The 22,304-nt window shown below is 36.5% G+C and overlaps 1 protein-coding gene across 3 annotated transcripts; it reads right to left on the reverse strand.

Annotated features, from left to right (window-relative positions):
* Nucleotides 1–4,100: 4,100 nt before the first annotated feature.
* On the reverse strand, nt 4,101–22,042 carry LOC137960394 (uncharacterized). Of its 3 annotated transcripts, none has more exons than XM_068808008.1 (22): nt 21,886–22,042; nt 20,820–21,115; nt 20,576–20,684; nt 18,989–19,071; nt 18,546–18,769; nt 18,294–18,429; nt 12,025–12,107; nt 11,702–11,911; nt 10,986–11,345; nt 10,746–10,905; nt 10,255–10,446; nt 9,965–10,174; nt 9,705–9,797; nt 9,136–9,347; nt 8,163–8,633; nt 7,954–8,034; nt 7,719–7,804; nt 6,302–6,871; nt 6,117–6,218; nt 5,578–5,731; nt 5,191–5,473; nt 4,101–5,010 (listed from the first exon to the last, which is right to left on the reverse strand). In XM_068808008.1, the coding sequence occupies exons 1-21, from the start codon at nt 21,998–22,000 to the stop codon at nt 5,395–5,397; spliced, it is 4,026 nt and encodes a 1,341-aa protein (XP_068664109.1). In that variant the 5' UTR covers nt 22,001–22,042; the 3' UTR covers nt 4,101–5,010; nt 5,191–5,394. The 3 variants fall into 3 exon arrangements, with proteins under 3 accessions (XP_068664109.1, XP_068664107.1, XP_068664108.1); XM_068808006.1 differs by having other exon boundaries at nt 6,075–6,218; XM_068808007.1 differs by having other exon boundaries at nt 4,101–5,473; nt 6,075–6,218.
* Between the last annotated feature and the right edge of the window lie 262 nt (nt 22,043–22,304).

Genomic DNA, 22,304 nt, shown 5'->3' on the forward strand with positions numbered 1-22,304 from the left:
GCCGTCTTATGATGGGAAACCAAAATCTGAAGGGTTTTATGACCATCGAATCACGGTAGCTTCACAGACGAGTGGACGTCGTAGTCGCGGTCTCGTATCGGAACATTTAAATCCCGAAACGAAACGCCCGAAATGCAAACCCTATGGGGGCTATTTCACTTCCAATCTAGCGGAAAAGAGAAAATTTGATATATGAATCGCATAAATCAGTTTTAGTATAAAAACGAACACAAAAAATACTTTAGACTATATTTTCCATTGAATATACTTTCACGAAACAATAATTCGCATTCACGAGCGAGTGAGGGTTCTTTATCGGAGAGCCCTTACGGACACTCCCCCCTAGTTCCTTTAAAAGATCCATATGTAAGATGCTGAGCCCACACAGCTTCTTATACAAAATCGCCATTTTTCTCTAAATCCCATTTTTTCTATTATCTCGTCAAGTAGGATCCAATTAACTCTATCAAATTTCAAGATCAATCTTGAGGGCAATTCTCGAGTCCTGGTTACGCCTGAAATGGTCCATAAGCTCATGAGCAGCCATTGTGAAGTCTAAAATTTCTCTCCATTTGAGGAAAGCGCCTTGCCCTTTGTAGATGATGATGGGGAGCAATACCTTTAAACGGTGGGCTAGGAGTCTTGCAATAATTTTGTATACACTCGTAACCAGACTGATAGGGCGAAAATCCTTTGGTTTTTCCACACTTGCCTTCTTTGGAACCAAAGTGATAAATGATGCATGGATGCTGCGGAAAGTTATGCCATTTCTAAAAAAAAAACTGATCATAGCACTGATATCTTCTTTAAGCCGGGTCCAAATTTTTTTCAAAAAGTTTCCATTAAAACCATTAGGACCCGAGGCCCTGTCACTTTCCATACCCAAGACAGCTCACTCAATTTCGTCCAAAGAGAAAGGAGATTTTATAAGTGAGGCAGCTGTTGTGGGGATAAGAGAGAAACTAATGTGCGAAAACCTCGGCATGTTGGTCCACTCCTTCAAATATAAATCTGTAAAAAACTTAACCAACTCATTAGTAATTGAGGTCCGACACGACGTTACCTCAATATTAACACATAATGAGGTAATTTGGTTGGATCTCCTCTTTGCTGAGGCGACGGCATGGAAAAACTTTGTATTCGCATCTCCCTCCTTTAACCATTTAAATCTGGCTCTTTACTTCCACCGAATCTTCTTTTAATGTAGGATAGTATTGAACTTATAATTTAGAGAATTTCAGAGCAAAAACTCATCAAATTTTAAATACCTTTGTTCCTCCACCAGGTCCAGAGCCGCGATCTGAGAGATAAAAGAGCCCTTCTCGGCAACCATTGAAGCATGGCAACTCATGGCCCACTCTTTAATTTTTCCTTTTAAGAATCACAGGTTTAGAGGGAATGCCCACTCCCGTCTACCGAAGCTAGGACCCGTATCCCACCAATCATCAATAAGAACTTCAAAATTTTCCTCCATTAACCATAACAAAAGGAACAAAAGGAACAAAATGTATTGGTTTAATCTTCCACAAAACGACTTTCTTCATTGATAAAATTATTCACTTTTGATAACATTAACAAAAGGAAAAAAATTATTGGTGTGACCTTCCACAAAACAACTATCTTATGTGTTCACCTATATTCGTGTGGTTATCTGCCTAGAAAATGAAATGGAGCCTGTATATGTTTAGAAAAATTCCATTGAAAACATATGTTTAGAAAAATTCCATTAAAAATGAGCTTACTATGCAGCAGATTGGTTGAGGAGGCAGACAATGTTTAGAATGGGGTATGTTATTGTTCCCTTCATGCAATTTAGCTACTACTTTTACTTATTTTCACAAAATTTTACTGTCCAGAGAATTTCCTCCTCCAGAATTATAGGCCTTTTAACTTTTAGTGAAAAAATTGCTGCTTGTTTATTTTGAAAATGGGATTTTCTTGCAAAACTTTTAAGTTTTTTGGAATCTTTTTAAATCCAAGCCCTTGCAATATGCAGAACCTCCAAAACATCAGGATTGTGCAAAAAGTTTTCTAAATGTAGAAGAACATTATGTCATTGGGATTGGGTGAAAAGTAATCAGGACAGGTCTTTTATTTTCATGGGGTTTTATATGTCTGTGGTGGCCCATAAGCTGATCTAATCTATCGTTGATAGAGAAAAAAAAGGAAAGAAAGAGTAGTTGTTCAGGAACTCTTTTGCCTTTTATAATTGTTTTGTAGGCAATATTTAATTGGAACTAGAAACAAAATTTCAACAATGTTCTAGATGCCTTGTTAGAAAGGCCACTGCTGCCTGATAGTGGAGCAATTCTTTTGAATGGAAAAAGTTGTGTCAAACTCCTTTTGAGTGTTTAAGAAGTTCAAATATGCTCTGATATTTCTGATATGCAGACTTGCTCTCTTATTCCACTTTAAATTTGTGAGTATGTCATGGTTCATGTGTTCTGTTTGCTGTTTATTAACACTTTGAACTGCAATCTGATGTTTGTACTAATTTCAATAAAAAGTCTGACATTTCTTTTTTCACCTTTTCGTCAAATGAGCAGTTCCATGGGCTCCTGGTGGCTCCAAGTTCACTCGAAACCCCCACCTCCTGAAGGGGTAAGTCGTTCAGTCTATCAGTAATTTGTTTTGCCTATTTTTATTTGTTATTCACCGTCTGCCATTATTGGTTGTCTGCAACCACTTGCTGGATTGTTTATTTCTCGTGATTATACTTTGTAGAACTTCTGAGAGCCTGGTTCCAGTTCATAGTTATCATAGTTTTTTTTTTTTTTTTTTTTTTGGAAAATGGTGATTGCCTTTTATTCATAAGAATAGTAGTATAAGCAACATGATTCAAGGGACCATGGTTCCTAGTTTACAGAGGAAGGGAGTTCCGTAAGGCAAGTTGACAGTGGGAGACTCCATCTTTCCCTAGTTCTGGAAATTAGCAGCTTCATAAGGAACATGCTTATAATGAATGGGTAGTTGAGAATAAGAACTAACAGGCATTATATAGAAGAAAAGACTGAATCAAGCTGGATATTCTGGTGGCCATGCAAGATGCTGAATCTCAGGGCAGTTAAATTTGGTAGAGTGTACCGAACCAAGGGGTTGTTTTGATACTCTTACCTTGTGCACCTCTAGTGTTTCTGTACTGCTCTTTTGCCACTATATTTTGCATGACTTTTTCCCTCTACTTTGTGGTTTCATGCAGATTGAGATAGTGTACGACTATGGTCGAGAATGAAACAGTTCTCTCCATTAACATAGTTCAAGGGGGGTTTGTATCGCAAAACCGCTGTAGTTTCTCTTTTGTTCTGTTTTCTTTATTGCTTGCATGTATGAGACATTGTTAAAATGGACAGTTTCTGTTATATGATACAGCAGAGACCGTGTCTGTTTTGAAGGTTGTCCAGTTGTGGAATTGCTGGAGGTTTGTAGCTGCATAATGTTGTCAAAATGCAAATGAACTCCTGATCCTATTTTAAACGGTCCGTGTAGATCACGCTATTTTACAGGCGGTTGGTTCTGGGTGGATTTTGCTTCCTACGACGGGGTTTCTTACCCTATCTAGAGTGAAAGCTTAACTCTTTTTGTTTAAATTTAGGTTTTAATTATTCAGCTGTATAAGAACAAATTTTCCCTCCTTTGTCCAAGCAACACAGAAAAGGCCCCTCTTCTCCCTTTCTCTACTTGGCTAGGGGAGGGCAAAGGCCCCTCTGTCATAGTGTGGCTTCCATTTGGCAGTGGGATGGTCAAGCCCCTTCACTCTCTCCATGTAAAAAAAAGGGGAAGAGGGAGTGACTCATTGTTGCTTCCTGTTTGAGTGGGGGCTTCTCCTCTGCCCAAATTGGAAGATAAGAGGCACCCTAGTCACTGAAAAAGGGTAATATGTGGATCATTTCATTGTATGCTGGATCGTCTTGGTATCATTTATGTGAGATTATCAACTTTGGGATACCGATTTCTAATAGATCAGCAAGATCAAAGGTGAGTAGTCCTCTAGAAACAATCAATTTGCGAGATGGAAAAATCTAAGAAATAAAGAGAACATACATTGAAGTGAAGTAAAACTTTGTTGAACAGGAAGCAACAATGATTTAGGAGCAATTAATCTTTCTCTAGAAGCACATGTAATTTCATCAACATGTCCAGCACCAGAAGCTCAGACTTACTGAAAAAAAATTGTTGATTGGCATCACATTCACAAAAAAAATTCATGTGTAAGCAACACAGACCTGTCTCTTCATTAATAATGTGCATGCAGTTCATTCCCTGGAATCTGATGCCTCAGATGTCCACCATTCATTGTCCTGTACTTCAAGATAAAGCAACAACAACGGGTGAAAGTGTAAAAGTTTTATTTTCTGCCTCCATTGGTATTGTAGCATCTTTTATTGGCAAGTAGAGATAAAATTGCACATCCAAGAGGGAGCATGACTAGCCAAGTCATAATTGTACCATTGCTTTTGGTGAGAGAATAAATTTGGCACGAGGTCTAATCTTTCCTCTGCAGATAGACTTCTTCACTGTAAGTGCTGTAGAAGTTTATACAGTTGATATGGAAAGAAGTTGAGAGTCGCTATCCTAATACTGAACAAGTTTTGAGTTCTCTAATGCATACCAAGTCATTCCAGCTTTTGTGCATTTTCCCTTCATCTTCATCACATTTTCTTTCCTTGTGACATACAAAATACATTAATAACATAAAGCTTACCTGTGTTTTCATAAAGATCACTTGAGATGAGTAGATGAGCTACTGCTTTCTGAATATCAAAGTGAATCCCATTTACCAGGTTGAGTTCACTTTCATTGGCATATCATCAGTGATGAAAAACTTGGATTTAACTTACAAGAATTGAATACCCAACTAATTTCTGTATTTCTAACAATAATAGCAAAAATAACATCCCGAAGGAGTAAAGGATCAACTTGGAATTTGAATTCCTTTCTTACTTTACAAAGTGTGGTACCTGCTCTACATGACCAGATGCCCTCCGCACTAACCCCTATGTTGATATAAACCTAGACAAAAAATTAAGTTAGGTATGTTTATTCCACTAAAACCACCATCAATGATAAAGTAGAGGAAAAGAAAAGAACGCCAGGTCTCTTATTCACTCCCTTGTACACTGTCATAGATAATAAGAATATTTTTACATCCTTGGCACTAAAGAAATATGCCTTCAGCAGGATTCTACTCACCGGCAAGTGCCACAATTGAAGCAGATCTGATAATGAAACCAAATGAACCAGTGAGGATGAGCACACCAATTTAGCAAGCTTCCACCTTTAACACACCCCACTACATCTTCATGTAGACCAGCTGATATGCCACTCTAAGTCAGCAATGATAAAGTACCCTTTGCATTTGGCATTCCGCTAGTAGAAATATTGCAGGTACCCAATTCAACATTCCTCTAGTATTGGAGTAAAAAACTCCACCATTTGCATGCCTCTTCCACCTACAGCTATCTGATAGTTGTTCCTGAAATTGTATTAACAAAGAAAATTTATGAGTATTAACAACAAATTTCCTACTTACTGTAAATTCTGTATCCAAATCACTTTTAGCATCTTTTTTTTTGTTACCTTCCACAAGGTTGTGCATCTAACGTTTCTGGCTCTGGAACACTTACGATCAAATGGGCATGCTCAGTAAGTTTACCAGAAGCACTGAGATGCCAGCACCTAACTCGTTGGTCGAGACCAGTAGAGAAGACCCAGTTTCCATCAGTCCAAATACCTAGGCAAAGAGTGGTAAATTCAGAACTTGGATTTACGAGGAAAAAAAAAGAAAAAAAAAAAGAGGAAAATGCAAAGACCAAAAAGCATTCCATGCATATAAGGAACACCACATATATGAGTTGCTATATCATCCTCTTCCAACATTTGATGTGATTCATTAATTGGCACACTTTCAGATATTATGCATTGTTTAAAATTAAAATTACATAGGGCTTTATGCATAATATCTATGTTATGTAAGGCCTCAAAATAAGGTCTGAAACCATCTCCTTCTGTTAGAGCACAATTTATTCTCTATTTCTTAATGTAGGAAGAAAATATTAATGATGCAACAGATCTACCTAATTCAAAATCAGCGAAAGAGAACTTCAAGTGCCAACAACCTTTTACTGCAGAGCTGTGAGCTGAGTCAATTCTATCTTGAGACAAAACATTGAGCATATAATCAGGTCCATGAAAATAGCACTTCCCATTGACACCGCCTTCTGTCATTATTTCAACTAATGAGCATCAAGTAAGCAAAGAGCTACAAGAACCTGATAATAATACTTTAAGAAGCACAATGCACCTTGGTTTGTTATGTGTTCCTTGAGGTCCAATCTAGGATTTGCTTGTTGTGGTGCCCAATCAAATACCAGACAACTTACTGCCTGATCATCTCCACCACTTAAAACACCGAAAACTAAATCAGATTTCATATCCTTCAGAACTTTTATGCTTGAAATGTGCAGGCAATTGACACCGGATTGGTGAACAGAATTCATAACATGTAGAGGCCATAATTCACAAATACCAGCTGATGGATCAATTTTTGGGTGATGTTCTACTGAAGAAGCCCAATGTGTGACTTGATCAGTTTGGATATTAATATCTTCAGATTCTTCGGTGGAATTAAGTCTAACCACAGAGTCAATAGGACCTTTTTCAGAGGACTGGCTAGATAAGGATCTCCACCATCGCCCACCTTGGCTTCCTCTTCCCGTACGCGGTCTTCTCTGACGGTCAATAAACTTATCAGGTTCAATTATCAACATGTTCAACATAAAATCTTCAACCGTCTCCGTCAGATCCCAAAAAGTAATGCTCCCATCTGTTGAGCCACTAACAACAAGATACTTGTTCCCATTATGTGTCCAACCTGTGATAAGATCAGTACGGAGTGCTTAACACTTCTTTATGTATTCAAAAGCTTCAAGGCAAATAGAAAGTTTTCTGTCTTTCTTTCGTTGACATTGAAAATTGTGGATTCATTAGAAAGGAGCTACCGAGGGAGAAAAGTACAGTCAAGTACAGTCAGCATCATTTAAAAAAAAAGTGCTTACAAACCTAAAAAAGGAAAAATAATGGTACAGTTGGGTCAACAACCATCCTAAAATGACTAGCCGAAGTTAGGAGGTTGTGTCCCATTTAATGATCTTTCTTACCACTTATCCAGAGGACTATTCCTATTAACACTCTTCCTCAAATCGAAGCTTATAAAAATGGACAATGGGTCTAAGATGTGGACAGCAAAAAAAGGGTGCAAATTAGGCCCAACAAGATAGATGTCCTGCTTTCATACCATGTTAAAATTGGGTCAAATCTATCCCAAAATGACTGGCTGGAGTTAGGAGGACGTTTATCTGTATGAGACTATTCTCACTAACAAAATCAAAGGGGGAAAGAGATGCAGACAACAAGCTGTTTTGGGGACTCCTCTAGCCAATGCATCCACAATACAATTGGCACTCTTGAGTATGGAAAGATGATACATTCACACTTTTGCATAGATCTTCACATAAGGTTAGACAGTTTTCTTTTTCAATATGACCAAAGTGCAAGATGATGTAAAGTAGCTATAAAGTTGGGTGGAGTGGGATGGATAAACTTTATTGAATTACATAGGCAAATTTTTTCAAGTTTTCAATCAAGTATCTACTTTATACTTTAGAAATAATATTTACATTAGCTGTCCAAGTAATTAGAATTCTCGCTCAGATGCTCACCTTTACAAGGAGAATCTATAGGAATAACTAGATGTTGTAGAGCCAGAACTGGCGAACACTGTGGAACCAATGAAGCAACATCATACCTGTATAACATAAATTTAACAACTCAAGATGAGGAATCATGCGGTCATGTACATAATGAAAGTTTAGCAGAATAGAAGAGATATAAACAAAATAAGAAGTAAAAACTTTTGAAAAACTTAAAGAGTTAATTATTTTTTTTTTTACATACCAGAGTCGAGAAGGTAACAGCAGAGCCCTTAATGTAAGTGTAGCATCAGAACACGCAACCACAACAAAACAAACTGTTAACCTGACACAAGAATTGAATCTGGTTATGAAACCTATACAGCAAAGAAACAACCTTGTATATAAAGAAGTTTCTTACATCAACAGAAATTTGATTTCAATTTTACAGAAGAAAAAATTTCACCATCTCACCTGCAATTGAAACTTTTCACAAGAAAGGCGGTCACGGCCAGGTATCTCCAATCATTCTCATTATGTTCCCAAGCAACCAGTTTGGATCCGAGCTCCTGCTTTATATCAGCCCTCTGTGAACTCTTCTTACTACTAGAAAATTTTGGTGGCATGTGAGTGGAAAGCCACTGGAAAGCTATGTTTTCAGGCTTTTGAGAGGCTACAGTGACAATTTTTTCTTCTTTCTGGTTTCCTCCTTTTCTAAGAACCCAGGAAGTCAGAACCTGTTTTGCACCCACAGAAATAAGTAGCATCTGGTGGTCTTGGGAATCTTCAGAATGATGTTCAGTATGTTGGTGATACAATGTGTTCAACTGTTCATTTTTGGATGTGTATATCTTTGATATGAAGCATATTGACTTCACAGCAGATCCTCCCACATGCTCACCAAGGAACTTGGATGTTAACCAACTTTTGGTGCCAGAAGCATACCTAAACCACAAAGTTAAACAAAAAAAACCATTCCATTATTTTTAATACATACGTTGTATACTTTCTCCATTTATTTAGAAGTTGTTAGCAGTGGATTCCGGGGCCCATCCTAAAATGACTAGCCGAATTAGGAACCCTATTTCCCATCCAATAAACTCAAAATTTGTTTATCCATTTTTCCATGTGGAACAATTCTTTCCAACACTTCCCTTCACATGTGAATTCTTTTTCTAGTTCCTACAACTACACATGAAAATGCCTCAGCACCTGCTCTAATACCAGGTTAGAAGTTGGGTCTAAGGCCCATTCCAAAATGACTAGCTAAGTAAGGAATCTTCTTTCCCTACTAATAAATGCAAGATTTTTGTACTCATTTTTCCATGTGGGACAATTCTTTCCAAAAAAGTAAATTGGTTTAAATCCATATTTAGTGGAAGAAATTACTATCAAGTGTCAGCTCCAATATAACTTTAATGTTAATACTATAATTGAGAAAGATGACCTTGTCAATCTTATAGTTCCATCTTCACAGCCTGTTGCAATCCAGCTTGACTTGGACGAAGGATAGTTGTCTTTATTCGAATATAACAATGATCCAACAAATACAAAGCACAAAGAATGTATCTCTCTTCCATGAAATTGCATATGCAAAAGTTGAGGCAACCTTCTTGATGTCTCTGGCAACCAAAGTCGATACACATGGACATTTTGATCCTGGGTGTGCAAATAATAAAAGGACTATTAAGAAAAATTATATAAAATTTGCTCAAAAAGACTATGTAAAACAAGGTCAGAATTTAGATAATGTGACAATATCTGTATCATACTGTGTGGAGCCCAAGAGAGAAATTATAAAGTGTCATTCATAACAAGGAAGAATATATACAAATGATTTCAATTAATCACAGGATTCTGCTTTTCCTATGGTCAAATGCTTAAATAAATTTCTATAATAAAATCAATGTAAAAGAAATGAATAAGAAAGGAAAACAACCAAAAATTTTCAAAACAAAAATAAGAAGCAAATAAACTCGGAATTTTTAGTACAAAACAACTTCATTACATACAGACCTTCAAATATGCAAAGCATTTTTGAGTTCTGGTTGCAGTACCAAGATAATAAGTATATGGTCTCCGCCATCCACCACAAGGAACTGCTAAAACCTGAAAAACTATGAGCGTCTTTCAAATTGTAGCCCAATCATGTGATATTAGATTGAAAGAATCTCAATGAACAAAAAAAAGATGCATATAACACTTCAATTCTATGGTTCCAATTCTAGTGTTATCACTTCTATCCACGCATTTCACATATTCCATGCCAAAATTACCTTTGTACCATTGATTAAGTCCCAAATGATAAAATCTGTTGAGGCAAAACCGATTGCATAATTTCCCAGTGTTGCGTCTTCCTCCAGGCTGGAATTAGCAAGGACAGATTGAACCAAACTTAATTCTTTCACTTGCTTCATCCCCAAAAATTCCAAACTACACCGATCTTCATGAAATGCAAAGTGGCAAATACATCCATCCCCTCCTGTCTGAATAATAAATAGTATGGTAAAAATACATAGATATGACTGTGAGTATCAAAGTCGTTGCCAGTTGGAGCTATACTTACCGAGGTAATTTCAACTTCATTGAAATTTGACTTAGCTATTGATATACTAGCCACACTTGAAATGCCATGAGCTCCTTTAAAATAAGTTTGCGCCTCAATCTTCTTTTCTGACCCAACGAGTGTAGCATTTTGAAAGTCTTTTGACAAAGGAAAGAGAAGAAGATTCCCACGCTGGTCACCAGCAACTAGAACCTACAAAATGTCGTAAGAATATTAGACAAAAAAAAAAAAAAAAAATAGACCCATGCAAGATTTTCTCGAGTACATGAAACTTTGACAAATTTAAGTGACAGTAACTTGCAAGGTGTTCGCATCTTGCACTAGGCTTCATACTGAAATATCATAAAGACAAATAATAAGTTCCCTATCCTTTATCTGAAGAGTCAGCCTACATTTTTACTCATTGACCCTCTTGCATGGTGCAGTTTGTTCTGTTAGCCAATGCACCACTGAAGTTTAAACATGTCTGACATCTTCAAGAAACACATTACCTCTTCCTGAAATGATGCATCTAGACACATGATTCGAGATCCAAAGCATGAAGTGAACTCTGCAATTAGAGATGCCACATGGAAATTTTTAGGTCCTTCTGTTGTCTCACTGATGCACCATAGCTTTAATCTCCCTCCAGGATTGGCAGTGAAAAGATAGCTGCATCAGTTAATAAAGATGAGAAAAAACATAAATTAAGAGATACAGAGGAGCAACTACATCAGACAAATTCTCATTACCGACATCCTAATTGTTTGCACCAGTATATCCCCAACAGCTGCCTTTCTTTTTCTGCCGACCAACTAAATGTATGCACCTCTTTAACAGAACAAGCATTGCTAATCACCTTAAGTATTGTTGCATTTCCTTTACCATCTCCAACCGCAACCTGAACCTCCGCATCAGAAGACAGATCAGAGGTTCCCATGGGCAGCAAGTCCATACAAATAATAGGCACCTCCTCACTGACTCGAACAAGTTTGCTCCATTTCACTTCAGCAGGGTTGTACAGCTTGATAAGATGGATATACCCATGGTTTGTGGCAACATAAAGTATGTCTTCACGAGCAAACTCCAAGCATCGCACATATTCGCTTTTGCTGTATGGAAAACAACAATAGATGCAAACTAAGTCAAGACTCAAACAGAAGATATGAGAAGTAATAGAGAACATCAGGAAAATTATCTTCAAGTCTTCAATTAAATCATGCTTGTGGTGATGTGTGCATTGTCTTTTAGCATGAACATACAAAAAGATAAGCAGAGAGGTTAAAGTGGCCGATACAATAAGTTAATCTAAGTTTTGATCAGTAACTGACATGAGGATCATTTACAGCTACTTTTTTGACATAAGTTAATCTAAGTTTTGATCGATAAACTGATTTTAGGATCATTTACAGCTACTTTTGGAACTCATTTCTTCTTCAGAAGCAGTTTGCATGCAATATGATCTTACCTGTTAATAGGTCCTAGCTGCTCCGACAAATTTAGGGTACAAATAATGAAGACTTCTGGCTCCTCTTTTGACTGTTTTACGAAACCATTTTCATTTATTGCAGCAGGAAGTGAAACCGGAATTGAATGAACTTTAATTGCTGAGTCAAAGCCAGCAGTGACCAGAATTGAAGACCCTGGATCATATAAGCATCTCCATATTCCTCGTCCACTATATAAGAGGAGAGGAATAAATATATTACAGTAAGGGACTTCAAAGGTGTAAGCTGGAGCCATAAGTTTTTTTTTTTTTTTTTTGAAGTTAGGAAACAATTCTTATCTTACATATGTTCCTTGAGCACCATTAGTTGGGTGCCATCCACATTCCACATACGACATGTACAATCCTCTCCAACTGTAATAATTATCTACAATAGAAGAAAATAACACAGCAGTTGGTCATATACAAAAATTAGTGGTTCTATAATTTTTGAAAATTTACAACAGAAACCAACAGGAAAGCTAAACACTAAAAAAGAGTCTAGTGTGTTTGGAATTAGTGTGGAAGTAGTTTTAATCCTGGTTAAGCAGTAATACCAGATTTAGTGTGGTAGAATTACAGTTCATTTGGAATTACTGGCATACCATTTTTTTCAGTAGCTTTAGAAATCTATGGACTCTTTTTATGAATTGAAAGAAACTAGAATACTATACAAAAAACAGAAATAGATTTCAAGAAGGGAGAGAAAACCGATTTCTCTCCTGCTCCTCTCATATTTGTACTCACACATACACACACAACAAAAAGAAGACTCATTTCATCTTATTATATAAAATAACAAAAATGTCCTTTTAACCTGTTTTCACATAGATACCATGTGAAATAACAAAAATATCCTTACATGTCACTTTTGTCAAAAAGACCTAAATTGCTGAAAATACCCTTTGGACATACTTCTCTTCTTCCTTGTCACAAGTTGACTTAGCATATTTACAAACATGTCATATAAAATAACAAGAATCCCACAAACTTTTTTTTCCATTTCTGACATAAAATGATGAAAGTATCATTTGCAGCTTAATTTAAGAATGCAAAATAGCAAAAAGACTTTATCATTTCTATACTGTTTATATAAAATGATTACAATATCCTTTTAAGCTAACTTTTGTGTTGTTGTCTAAAATCAAAAGATTCCATTTTTAACTTAATTTTTTGATACATGTCCTACTGAATGGTAAAAATCCCCTTATATCATTTGACTAGAGTGCCATTTAATATTTATCAATCAAAATGACAAAAACCCTTTTCTAATATTGTTATATAATTAACTACATTATTAACTTCTTTTCACTAAAAAATATGTAAGCCCTCCAATGACTATTTCTTTAGCAATTACAGTTCACCAACATAAAATAAAAGTCTATTATATGAGTATGTTAACATTAATTCAAAAAAGCATACTACAGGATTTTGAATAAAATGGAGAAACTCTACCGCAGCAATAGAATTCTTTTTGTTGAATAAAGTAAGAAATTCATTGAAGAGAGAATTTACAAAAGTACAAAAGAAGGGCAAGAAAAAGCTCAAAAGCAAAACTCATCCTGTATCTGAAGGGAATGAATCACCCACAGCAATATCATGCAAGTCAACCCCCAATCAAGCTAAACAATCTGCACTATAGTTAGCACATTGCAAATTGTGAATCCCAACAAAAGTCTTACCCATACAAATAGAATGAATCTCATTATCTTTTGATAAAGTTATTTTTTATTTTTTTGATAAACAGAATGAATCTCATTATTCAAATGAACTGTGTTGAGTGGGAAAAGTCCCACATTGAAAAATGGGAAGAAAATTTAATAGGTTATAAGGTTGGAAAATAGGCCTCCTAAGTGGAATCAGACTGATTCAATCCACAGATTGAAGTTTTAAGTTGAATATTTCCTCTCCTTAAGGCTGTGAGTTCATCCAAGATAGAATTTTTGCAATTGCCTTCAGCTGATTGAATTCAAAGGTCAGTTTTTAATCTTCACTGTGCCATAACCTAAGGGTTATGGCTTGTTCTGCAATCTAAAGCAGTTCTAGTATGCTGTTGTAATCCTATAAGAATTGTATGAAGTTCTGAAGTACTATTAGGAGAACTAATATACTTGCATCACCAAGTCCGGGACACAAGTTTGCTTGCGTAGACTTTACTAGGCTTCTTAATTGAAGTTATTTTATCCTTAATTCCTGAAGTTGATGTGACAAGAGATTTGTTGAGTATCAAAAAGGGTTTTCATAAACCCTAATTCAGTTTTTTGGGAAAGTGGGGCCCACGGGTATCTGTGTACACCTACTTTTGAAATTGAAAAGTGTTTATCATAAGGTGTTGTGAGGTGTTTTCTAGTTTAGTATTATTGTTGTTGATGTGGCTGTAAGTAGAGATTATTATGGCCGACTCTGCAGAGGATATTACTCCCAGTAGAAACACTCAAGTAGGTGGAGAGTAAGGATTATGTCCAGAGTACTTCTGTTAAGCTTGATGGAGCAAACTACTTGAATTGGTCTAGAGCAGTAAAGAAATTCTTGATTGGAAAGAGGAAGGCTAAAGATATCAGACAGGATTCTCCCAATCCAATAAGCGAAGATTGGATTTGGGAAGCAGATAATCATCAAGTTCAATCCTGGATGTTAAAATTCCATGCAATCCCATGTTAGTAACCAAGTTATCAGTTGTAAGACACTGAAGGATATGTGGAAGACCCTTGAGTCTATTCAATATGAACAGAGGTGACAAGACGGTTACTAAAATGTGTGAGGTGCTACATGAGATAGCAGCTTTGTCGGGTTTATGAATGGGTTAGGACCTGAATATGAGGCCCTAGGAGCATAGATGTTGGCAAATGATGATATTCCTATTTTGGAAAAGGCTCATAATGGAGTGATTAGAGTTGAGAGTGCAGTTGTGTCTAAAACAAGTAGTGACATTAAAACCTGATCTTGTAGCCCTTAACTTGTCTTCTATTTCCACTCGATCTGAGATAGCTAGGGCGGAGGGGGACGTAAAGAACAAAAACCTGATGATGGAGGAAGAGGTCGTGGACGAGGTGATAGAAAATGTATATATTGTAGACATTCCAACCATAATTCTGATAAATGTTGGGATAAAACCTCAGATTCTGATTAAACAAGTAGGAACATTAAAACCTCAGATGCTGCAACCCTTAACTTGTCTTCTAACCCCACTCAATCTAAAACAACTTGGGGGAGAGGGGGAGGTAAAGGATAAGGACATGATGGTGGAGGAAGAGGTCATGAACAAGGTTATAGAAAATGTATACACTACAGATAGTTCAACCATAATTCTGATAAATGCTGGGATAAATTTGGAAAACCAGCATGGGCCAACTCACCTATATCTGAAAGTGCTGGCAATACCCAAGATTCTGCCAGTAATCCTCAAAACGAAATTCAGCAACTCCTCCATCGCTTGAGCCAACTCACAGCTGCTCCTATCTCTACTCCTACAATGGCAACTATGTCTTCCACTGCCAATGTTACTTTGGCTACACCAGGCATGCCCACATTATGTCTGTCAATCCTCCCGGGTCATTGTTCTGTGGCATTAGCCCATATGTCAGGTATATCCTCATTATTCAGACATTTATCTCCTTCTTACTCGTTTAAATCAGTCAGTTAGCAGATGGATCTTCTTCATCTGTCATTGGTGAAGGAGTAGTTCATCTCACACATAGATTACTATTGTCTTTTGTGTTATATGTCCCTAAATTTCCAGTCCATTTTTTTGTCTATGAATCAATTTACTAAATCATTAAATTGTTCAATTACATGTTTTCTATCTTACTGTGTGTGTCAAGACTTGCAGACGAGGTAGATGATTGGTTTTGGACATGAAAAAGGGAGCCTCTATCATCTGGATGTTGTTCAAGATACTCCAAAAGACTGCACTTGGAGCTATAGTTGTGCAACCTTATTTATGGCATCTACAGTTGAGACATCCATCTCCACCTTATAGGACTTCCAATTTGTTTGGTTGTCAGTTTTTAACTTTCAAAGATGATTGTACTAGAGTTACCTCGATTTATTTCCTTTGGGAGAAATAAAAAATCTTAATGTATTTGTTCAGCTTTTTAATGAAATAAAAACTCAATTTGGTGCTTCAATTTGTATTTTTTTCCATTTAGATAACGGTCTTGAGTTGAATCATAAATTTGTTTCCTTTTGTGTTGCCCATGGGATTATTCATCAGTTGTCACACGTGTACACTCGGCAACAAAATGGAGTTGCAGAAAGAAAGAATCGTCATTTTTTGGGAGAGGCACATACTCTTTTTTTTTAAATGGATGTCCCAAAATTGTATCGGAAGATGCGATTCTAACATTGTGTTACTTAATCAATAGAATGCCATCTTCGGCTTTGGGAGGAAAAATTCCATTGCAAGTGTTGAAGCTAGAATATTATTTGTTTAATGTTACACCTAGGGTGTTTGGTTCTTTGTGTTGTGTTCATTCAACTGGTCCTCAAATTGATAAATAATCTCCTCGGGTTGTAGAGTGTACTTTTCTGGGTTATCCCCAAACTCAAAAGGGCTATAAATGTTATGATCCTGTCAACAAAAGACCCTTTATTTCAATAGATTTAATATTTTTTTGCATCTACATCATTTTTTACTGTTTTACCTAAGTCGTTGTCTACTCCTATAGCGGCTAATGAACCCCCTCTTCCTCTTTTTGTTATGGATAGTTCCACCATACCTTCTACTTCTATTCAACAGAAATCTGCACAAGTTTATCAATTTAGAAAGGTGCACAAATAACAGTCTACGCATGACATACAACCTTAAACTCGTGATATGGCTCCCTCTGACATGGTCGAATCATCTTCCTTCAAGCCTGTAGGTCCTATCTTTGATGATTTACATCTTCCTATTGGCATAAGAAAAGTTACTCGTTATCCTATTTCCAAATATGTTTCTTTATATAGTTTATCTCCTTCATTTAGGTCTTTTGCTACTTTATGGTCTAGTATTTCTATTCCTACCAAATTGCAGGATGTCTTGTGTTTGCTTGAGTGGAAGGAAGTTATGGACGATGAAATGAATGCATTACAGAGTAGGAAGACTAGGACCTTGGTGAATCTCCCTAGTGATGCTACAATAGTTGGTTGTCATTAGGTGTATACCATCAAATATAATGTTGATGGAACAATTGAAAGACATAAAATATGTTTGATACCAAAAGGTTGCACCCAGACATATGGTGTGGATGTCTTTGATACCATTTCCCTAGTGGCTCGCATGAGTATTGTTAAAATTTTAGTATTCATTGTCATTACTAAGAAATGGCCTCTTATTTCACTTTGATATAAGAAATGTGTCTATTGTGACTTGCAACAAGAAGTTTTATGGAGCAACCTCCTCATCATGTTGCTCATTGGTAGAATGAGAAGGTATGCAAGTTACATAAATCAATATATAATTTAATGTAAAGTCCAAAAGCCTGGTTTGAAAATTTTAGTAAATTGTTGTAGCATCTGGGTTACCCCATATATCAGAACTACTAAACGGATTGGTGATGTATTCCCAAAACCTCTTGAAAAGAGATATTTCAATAAATTTTGTACCAATCTTGGATTACTAGATGTACATGCTCCATCTTGAGGGAGAGTGTTAAAAAATAGGGGTATTTTAGTAACTTCTCATGTTTGTAATTTGTTACCAAAAAGGGTACAAGTTAGAGCGCTTAAAGAGAAGTGGTTATTGTGCAAATCTAATGAGGTTAGAAGGGCGTTTTACAAGCTTATATTTAAGTACTTAAGGGGGGAATCTTTTTGTAAGAGAACTTAAGTGAGAAATAAAACCTGATGGGGGGTTGATTTTTCCCCCATCCAACGCAAGTTGTATGTCAGCCTCTTGTCTCTCCTTTCTCTTCTTCTTCTCTATTTTCTCTTCAATTTCTCCTCTATTTTCCTTTTTCATATCGTATTAGAGCAAGTTGCGTGTGTGGGCCAAGATTCAGTTTGTGCTCCCCAGGTTATTTGAATTATGGGCTCCATGAGGTATGAGTTTGTGTGTTGCAGGCTCCATGAAGTAGGACTCTATGTGTCTCATTGAAGGCTTGTGCCCATGTCTCAAACCCTCTATGTGTAAAGCCTGGACATGAGGGGGAATGTTGAGTGGGAAAAAGTCTCACATTGAAAAATGGAAAGAAGAGTTAATGGTTTATAAGGTTGAGCATTAGAGGCCTCCTAATGGTTAGTCATATTGGGATGGAACTTGGCTCAACCCAACACCCAACAAACTGTCATGAAGGATGTGCCTTATCTGTGAGCCAATTTATTATCAACATAGAATCTCTTTTAATAACGAAGGGAGCAGTGAAAAATTGCTTATAGAGCCTTAAAACATGGAGGAGAGCACAGCTCTCCAAGGAAAGGAGAAAAAACACCCCGGCAATAGACTTCCAATAAACATATTAGAGGAATGCTCTAAACACACTAGCCTCCATAAAGGAAATGAGAGATGACAATGATTAACAATGATTACAGTACAAAAAAAAAAAAAAAAAAAAAAACTGAAATGGGACTAATACTACCAACATGTAATACTTACGGAATCAGAAATATAACAGTCCCAAACTCTGGCATTATGTCCAAACAGTACTAGATCAGCTGAAACGTCAGTGGCACTGACCTCCTTCAGACAATCAGAATACTCCTTTTGATCATTAACATGCCAGATTAGGGCACTGTTCTAGCAATAAAAAGCTCAAGGTCATGGTAAAATTTAATCAAGAACTGAGAACAAAGATAAAGATACACTGTAAGTTTATGAAAAACAACTCAACATTAGAATACGGCGTACCTACGATCATCAGAGACAGATATGACTTTTGATCCATCCATGGACCATGATATATGAAAAATTGAACCTTCATGTCCCTTGAGTCTGCACATGTTAACAGCCTTGTACTGTTGCCCAAGAAGTGTATCACGATTTAAGGAAAAAGTGTTTGAGTGACCAGACTTCTCTGCTGAACTTGTCAAATCTGTAGGAAGTTCTGAAGCGACCAATTTCCAAGTAACTATCTGCCAGAAGAAAAGACGAATACTTTGGTGCAAGTACTAAATAGAGTGGACAAAAAGGAGACATTTTCAGAAGGCTTTTCAAATGCAAGTCAAGTCAGTAAGAGCAAACTTCTATCAGAGGAACATGCACAAGTATTTTTGCATTGTACAATGCTTTTACTGACTTTTCTGTTGGATTTGACTTTTCCATGCACTTCAGCAATAAGAGACTGTACTCACATCATTAAAAATGGTACCAGAGGCAACTCGAAGAGATTTAATACTGTTGCCCCAAAACCGCATCGAGTACAGAAGGCATCTTTCTGACAATGATAAAGAAGACAATTGCAAATAGTTGTCAAGAATCACAACAACACAAAATATAGATGCTAATTTGTAACTAAAAATGATTTACAATGAAAACTAATCCAGAACTTTCTAACAAAACAGCAATTTGAATAATATATATAAACTCTCCAAAAGAACTGTATGTGTTCCAAGTTTTAGATGCTTCTGTCTATGGTTCCTAAGTCCTAATTATCTTTACTAGTTTATAGACCTCAACCTTAAGGGCATTTCTCCTAATGGAAGGTTGATTTCTGGATTGGTTCCAAGTTATAAAACTGATACAGTAAAATGTTCTATCTTTGTTGATGACATAGCAGGTAAATTTGCTAGGAAAAGGTTACAAAGTTCACGTAGCTCTGGGAGTGGGAGTGGGAGTGGGTTTAATGCAAACATTGGAGGCACGGAGGCCAATGAAATTCTGTTTTAAAAGGGAAAGAGTTGCCAATTAAGTTGTTAGCAGTAAGCTATCTTTACCAGAATTTCACATCTGTTTTGGCTTGGAGCCATGAAGAGCACTTAAAGGTAAGACAAAGCAAAAAATTCATCTACAATTAGCAATTTGTAAAACTCTAAGATACATAAACCTGCGTCTTAGCTAGTTTCCATGTCAATCAAAGTGTTCACGCAATGGATGCTGAAATTCGTCAACTTTTGAAAGGAGCTCAGATTTATATTCGGCAATTTAATAGCGCTTTGACTGTTGAAGATAATTCTTCCACCGTCATATAGTGGTGCAATGGCTCCTCTTTACCATCTTGTATTTGTAAAGAATTTATTATTAGTTCAATGTTGCAAGATAAGCAAATTCTATTGCTGATGAATTAGCTAAAGTTAAGTGTTTCCATATCTGATTTTGTATTAGGGGCTTCTCTTCCCCTTGGAGTTTGAACCTTGTCTTTAATGAATATCACTATTTCAATAAATAAAATCTTAATTTTTACTATTTTTTCCTTTGCAAGTTGTCTCACATGATTGTCAAAATCCTAAGGCCAAGATGCAAATTTACTGCAGACAGATTCATGATTTGTTTGCATAGCTCTAAGTGAAAAATGAGTTCTAACTTTTCCCAATTTTTCCTACAGTTACACCAGGGTCCTCATATTGAGTAATATTATTTGTATAATACCGATTACTATGGAGACTTATGAACATTAAATGCAATTGGAAGCTCTAGATATAACATGTTTTCTGAAAGAAAAAAGCTCTAGGGTACTACTTTTGAGAGAGTTCTGTTATTTTCTTCCACAGAAAGCTCCAATTTTCTATTTTCCTAGTCCCTCAACTATACATCCAAAATATATGGATTGATGGGAAAGGAAAGACGATTGAAGCACTACAATCAATTGAAGATTATCTGCTAGTAGATTACTGAAAGTCATAGTTGGTCTTTACATTCACATACAAACATTAAATGTTGATCACTATAGAAATTCTAACTAAAACAGAATCCAAGTTTAGGTTCATGTGGAGATTGACTACCTGGATTTTTCACTTCAGTGAAAAGGAGCGATCTACAGATATCCCAGAACCATATTGAGTTGTTGCTCAGCCCAACAACAAGATGATTCTTCTCAAAACATTGACCATCCTACAAACAGATTACACCAGATATAAATTAAAAAGGAAAAGGTAAAGAAATAGAACTTTCACTGCTTGTTTATTTTAAGACATAATAGAAGAAGAAAAAAAAGAGAAAAGCTCATGAGAAAAGTTAGAATATTACCTCCATAAAGCAAATGTCCATCACCCAATGACTAAATCTGGGTAATGATTCAATCAACATCAATAATGCTGTAGGAATTTGCTGCCTCTTATTCAAGTTGAGATGCAGTCTAAACAACTTTACTCTCCTCTCCCCAAACACAGCTACTCGGAAAGCATGTTCTGTAAATGAGTCGGAGTTGGCTGAATCAAGAGAGCTACAGGAAATTCCATGGACTCGAATGCCCTCAAATACTTTACATGAGCTCAAGATTTTTCCTGTCTCAATGTCGTATAACAATATCTGTGACCCAGTTCCTACACAATAAATTCCACAATTTGAACTAAATAAGAAGCCTGGAAAGTACAAGGAGGTCACATATGATTCGAGATTAGACAAACACACCACAAGTTTTCGGTTTATGTGAATATGCTATAGAAAAATGTCAGTTCATTTGCTTCAATTTGCACAGAATTTCAATAATCTTATTTTTGTCATTGCTGAATCTCTATATGTCCAATCTCCAAAGTTAAACCACAAAATTCTAGCTCAACGTAAACTACTTTGCATGATAAATGCAGCTTCAATCCGGACTTTTTTTTTTTTTTTTGAGAAAGGAGAAGAGCCAAAGAAATCTTCGGGTACAACATAGAGTACAACATAGGATACAATCTAGACCAAATCTAACTAGAGGGCTAGAGAAGGTCCGAAACTGAGGGAAGCTTTAGATACACCAGCTTTAGCAAGGAGATCAGCTGCCGAATTGGCTGATTTAGGTACTTAGCTCCAGGCAAAATGTCATTCTGAACTGGCTTCAACCCGTACTTCACGCTGGTAATTTAGTTTTTCATTCTCGAATGATCAGTATCTTACATCAACATGATGAATAAACCCCATGGTTAAATCGGTAGGCCTCATACTCAAATGGAACAAGGATAAGCTACGGTTTCTTTCAGTTGTTTTCTTCCTATTCATGGTCATAATACAAAAATTACAACCATCCGTTGTCAACAAACGAATTTTTTGGGTACCATAAATAATTGCAATTTATCCTTCTCATACAGGCAGACAAGGAAGAACTGCTTACCAGCGAGGAGAAAAGGAAGGGAAGAGTGCTCTGGGAGAGAGAGAAAACAGAGAGCTGATATCTCCCCAAGGTACTGGCCACCGAGCAAACGCCATTGAGCATGCTTAGTAGCCATGAGCACTCAGGTCTGTTTTTTTTTTTTTTGCGCTCAGACGGCTATGACTTCATCAATTAAAGTAGTAAACTTTGAAAGCTTTTTTCTTTTGTCATAAAAAAAAAAAAAAAAAAAAAAAAGTTATAATGTAGGAGCTCTTCCAGTTCCCTAGGGTAGTAGGGTTTAGGGTTCTGTATGCACAACACGAAAGAAGGATCTCTCTGTCATTTTGATGAATCATGTTGAATCATGTTGACTCCTGACTGGGCCGGCCACATCGAGAGGAACACAGAGGGCCGACCCGACCCGCTCATTGGAAGCATCC

Source organism: Aristolochia californica, unplaced genomic scaffold (genome assembly GCF_029961685.1).
Source record: "Aristolochia californica isolate CCGP_79_NKW_82.1479 unplaced genomic scaffold, dmAriCali1.0.hap1 SCAF_3, whole genome shotgun sequence".
NCBI lineage: Eukaryota > Viridiplantae > Streptophyta > Magnoliopsida > Piperales > Aristolochiaceae > Aristolochia > Aristolochia californica.

What these genes read in the sequence shown, in the direction of transcription:
- LOC137960394 (XM_068808006.1), bottom strand. Translation starts at nt 22,000, where the DNA reads ATGGCTACTAAGCATGCTCAATGGCGTTTGCTCGGTGGCCAGTACCTT. An exon ending in TGGACATTTGCTTTATGGAG is followed by an intron (nt 20,685 to 20,819) that starts GTAATATTCTAA and finishes ATCTGTTTGTAG; the next exon opens with GATGGTCAATGTTTTGAGAA. An exon ending in TGCAAACAATTAGGATGTCG is followed by an intron (nt 10,906 to 10,985) that starts GTAATGAGAATT and finishes TAACTGATGCAG; the next exon opens with CTATCTTTTCACTGCCAATC.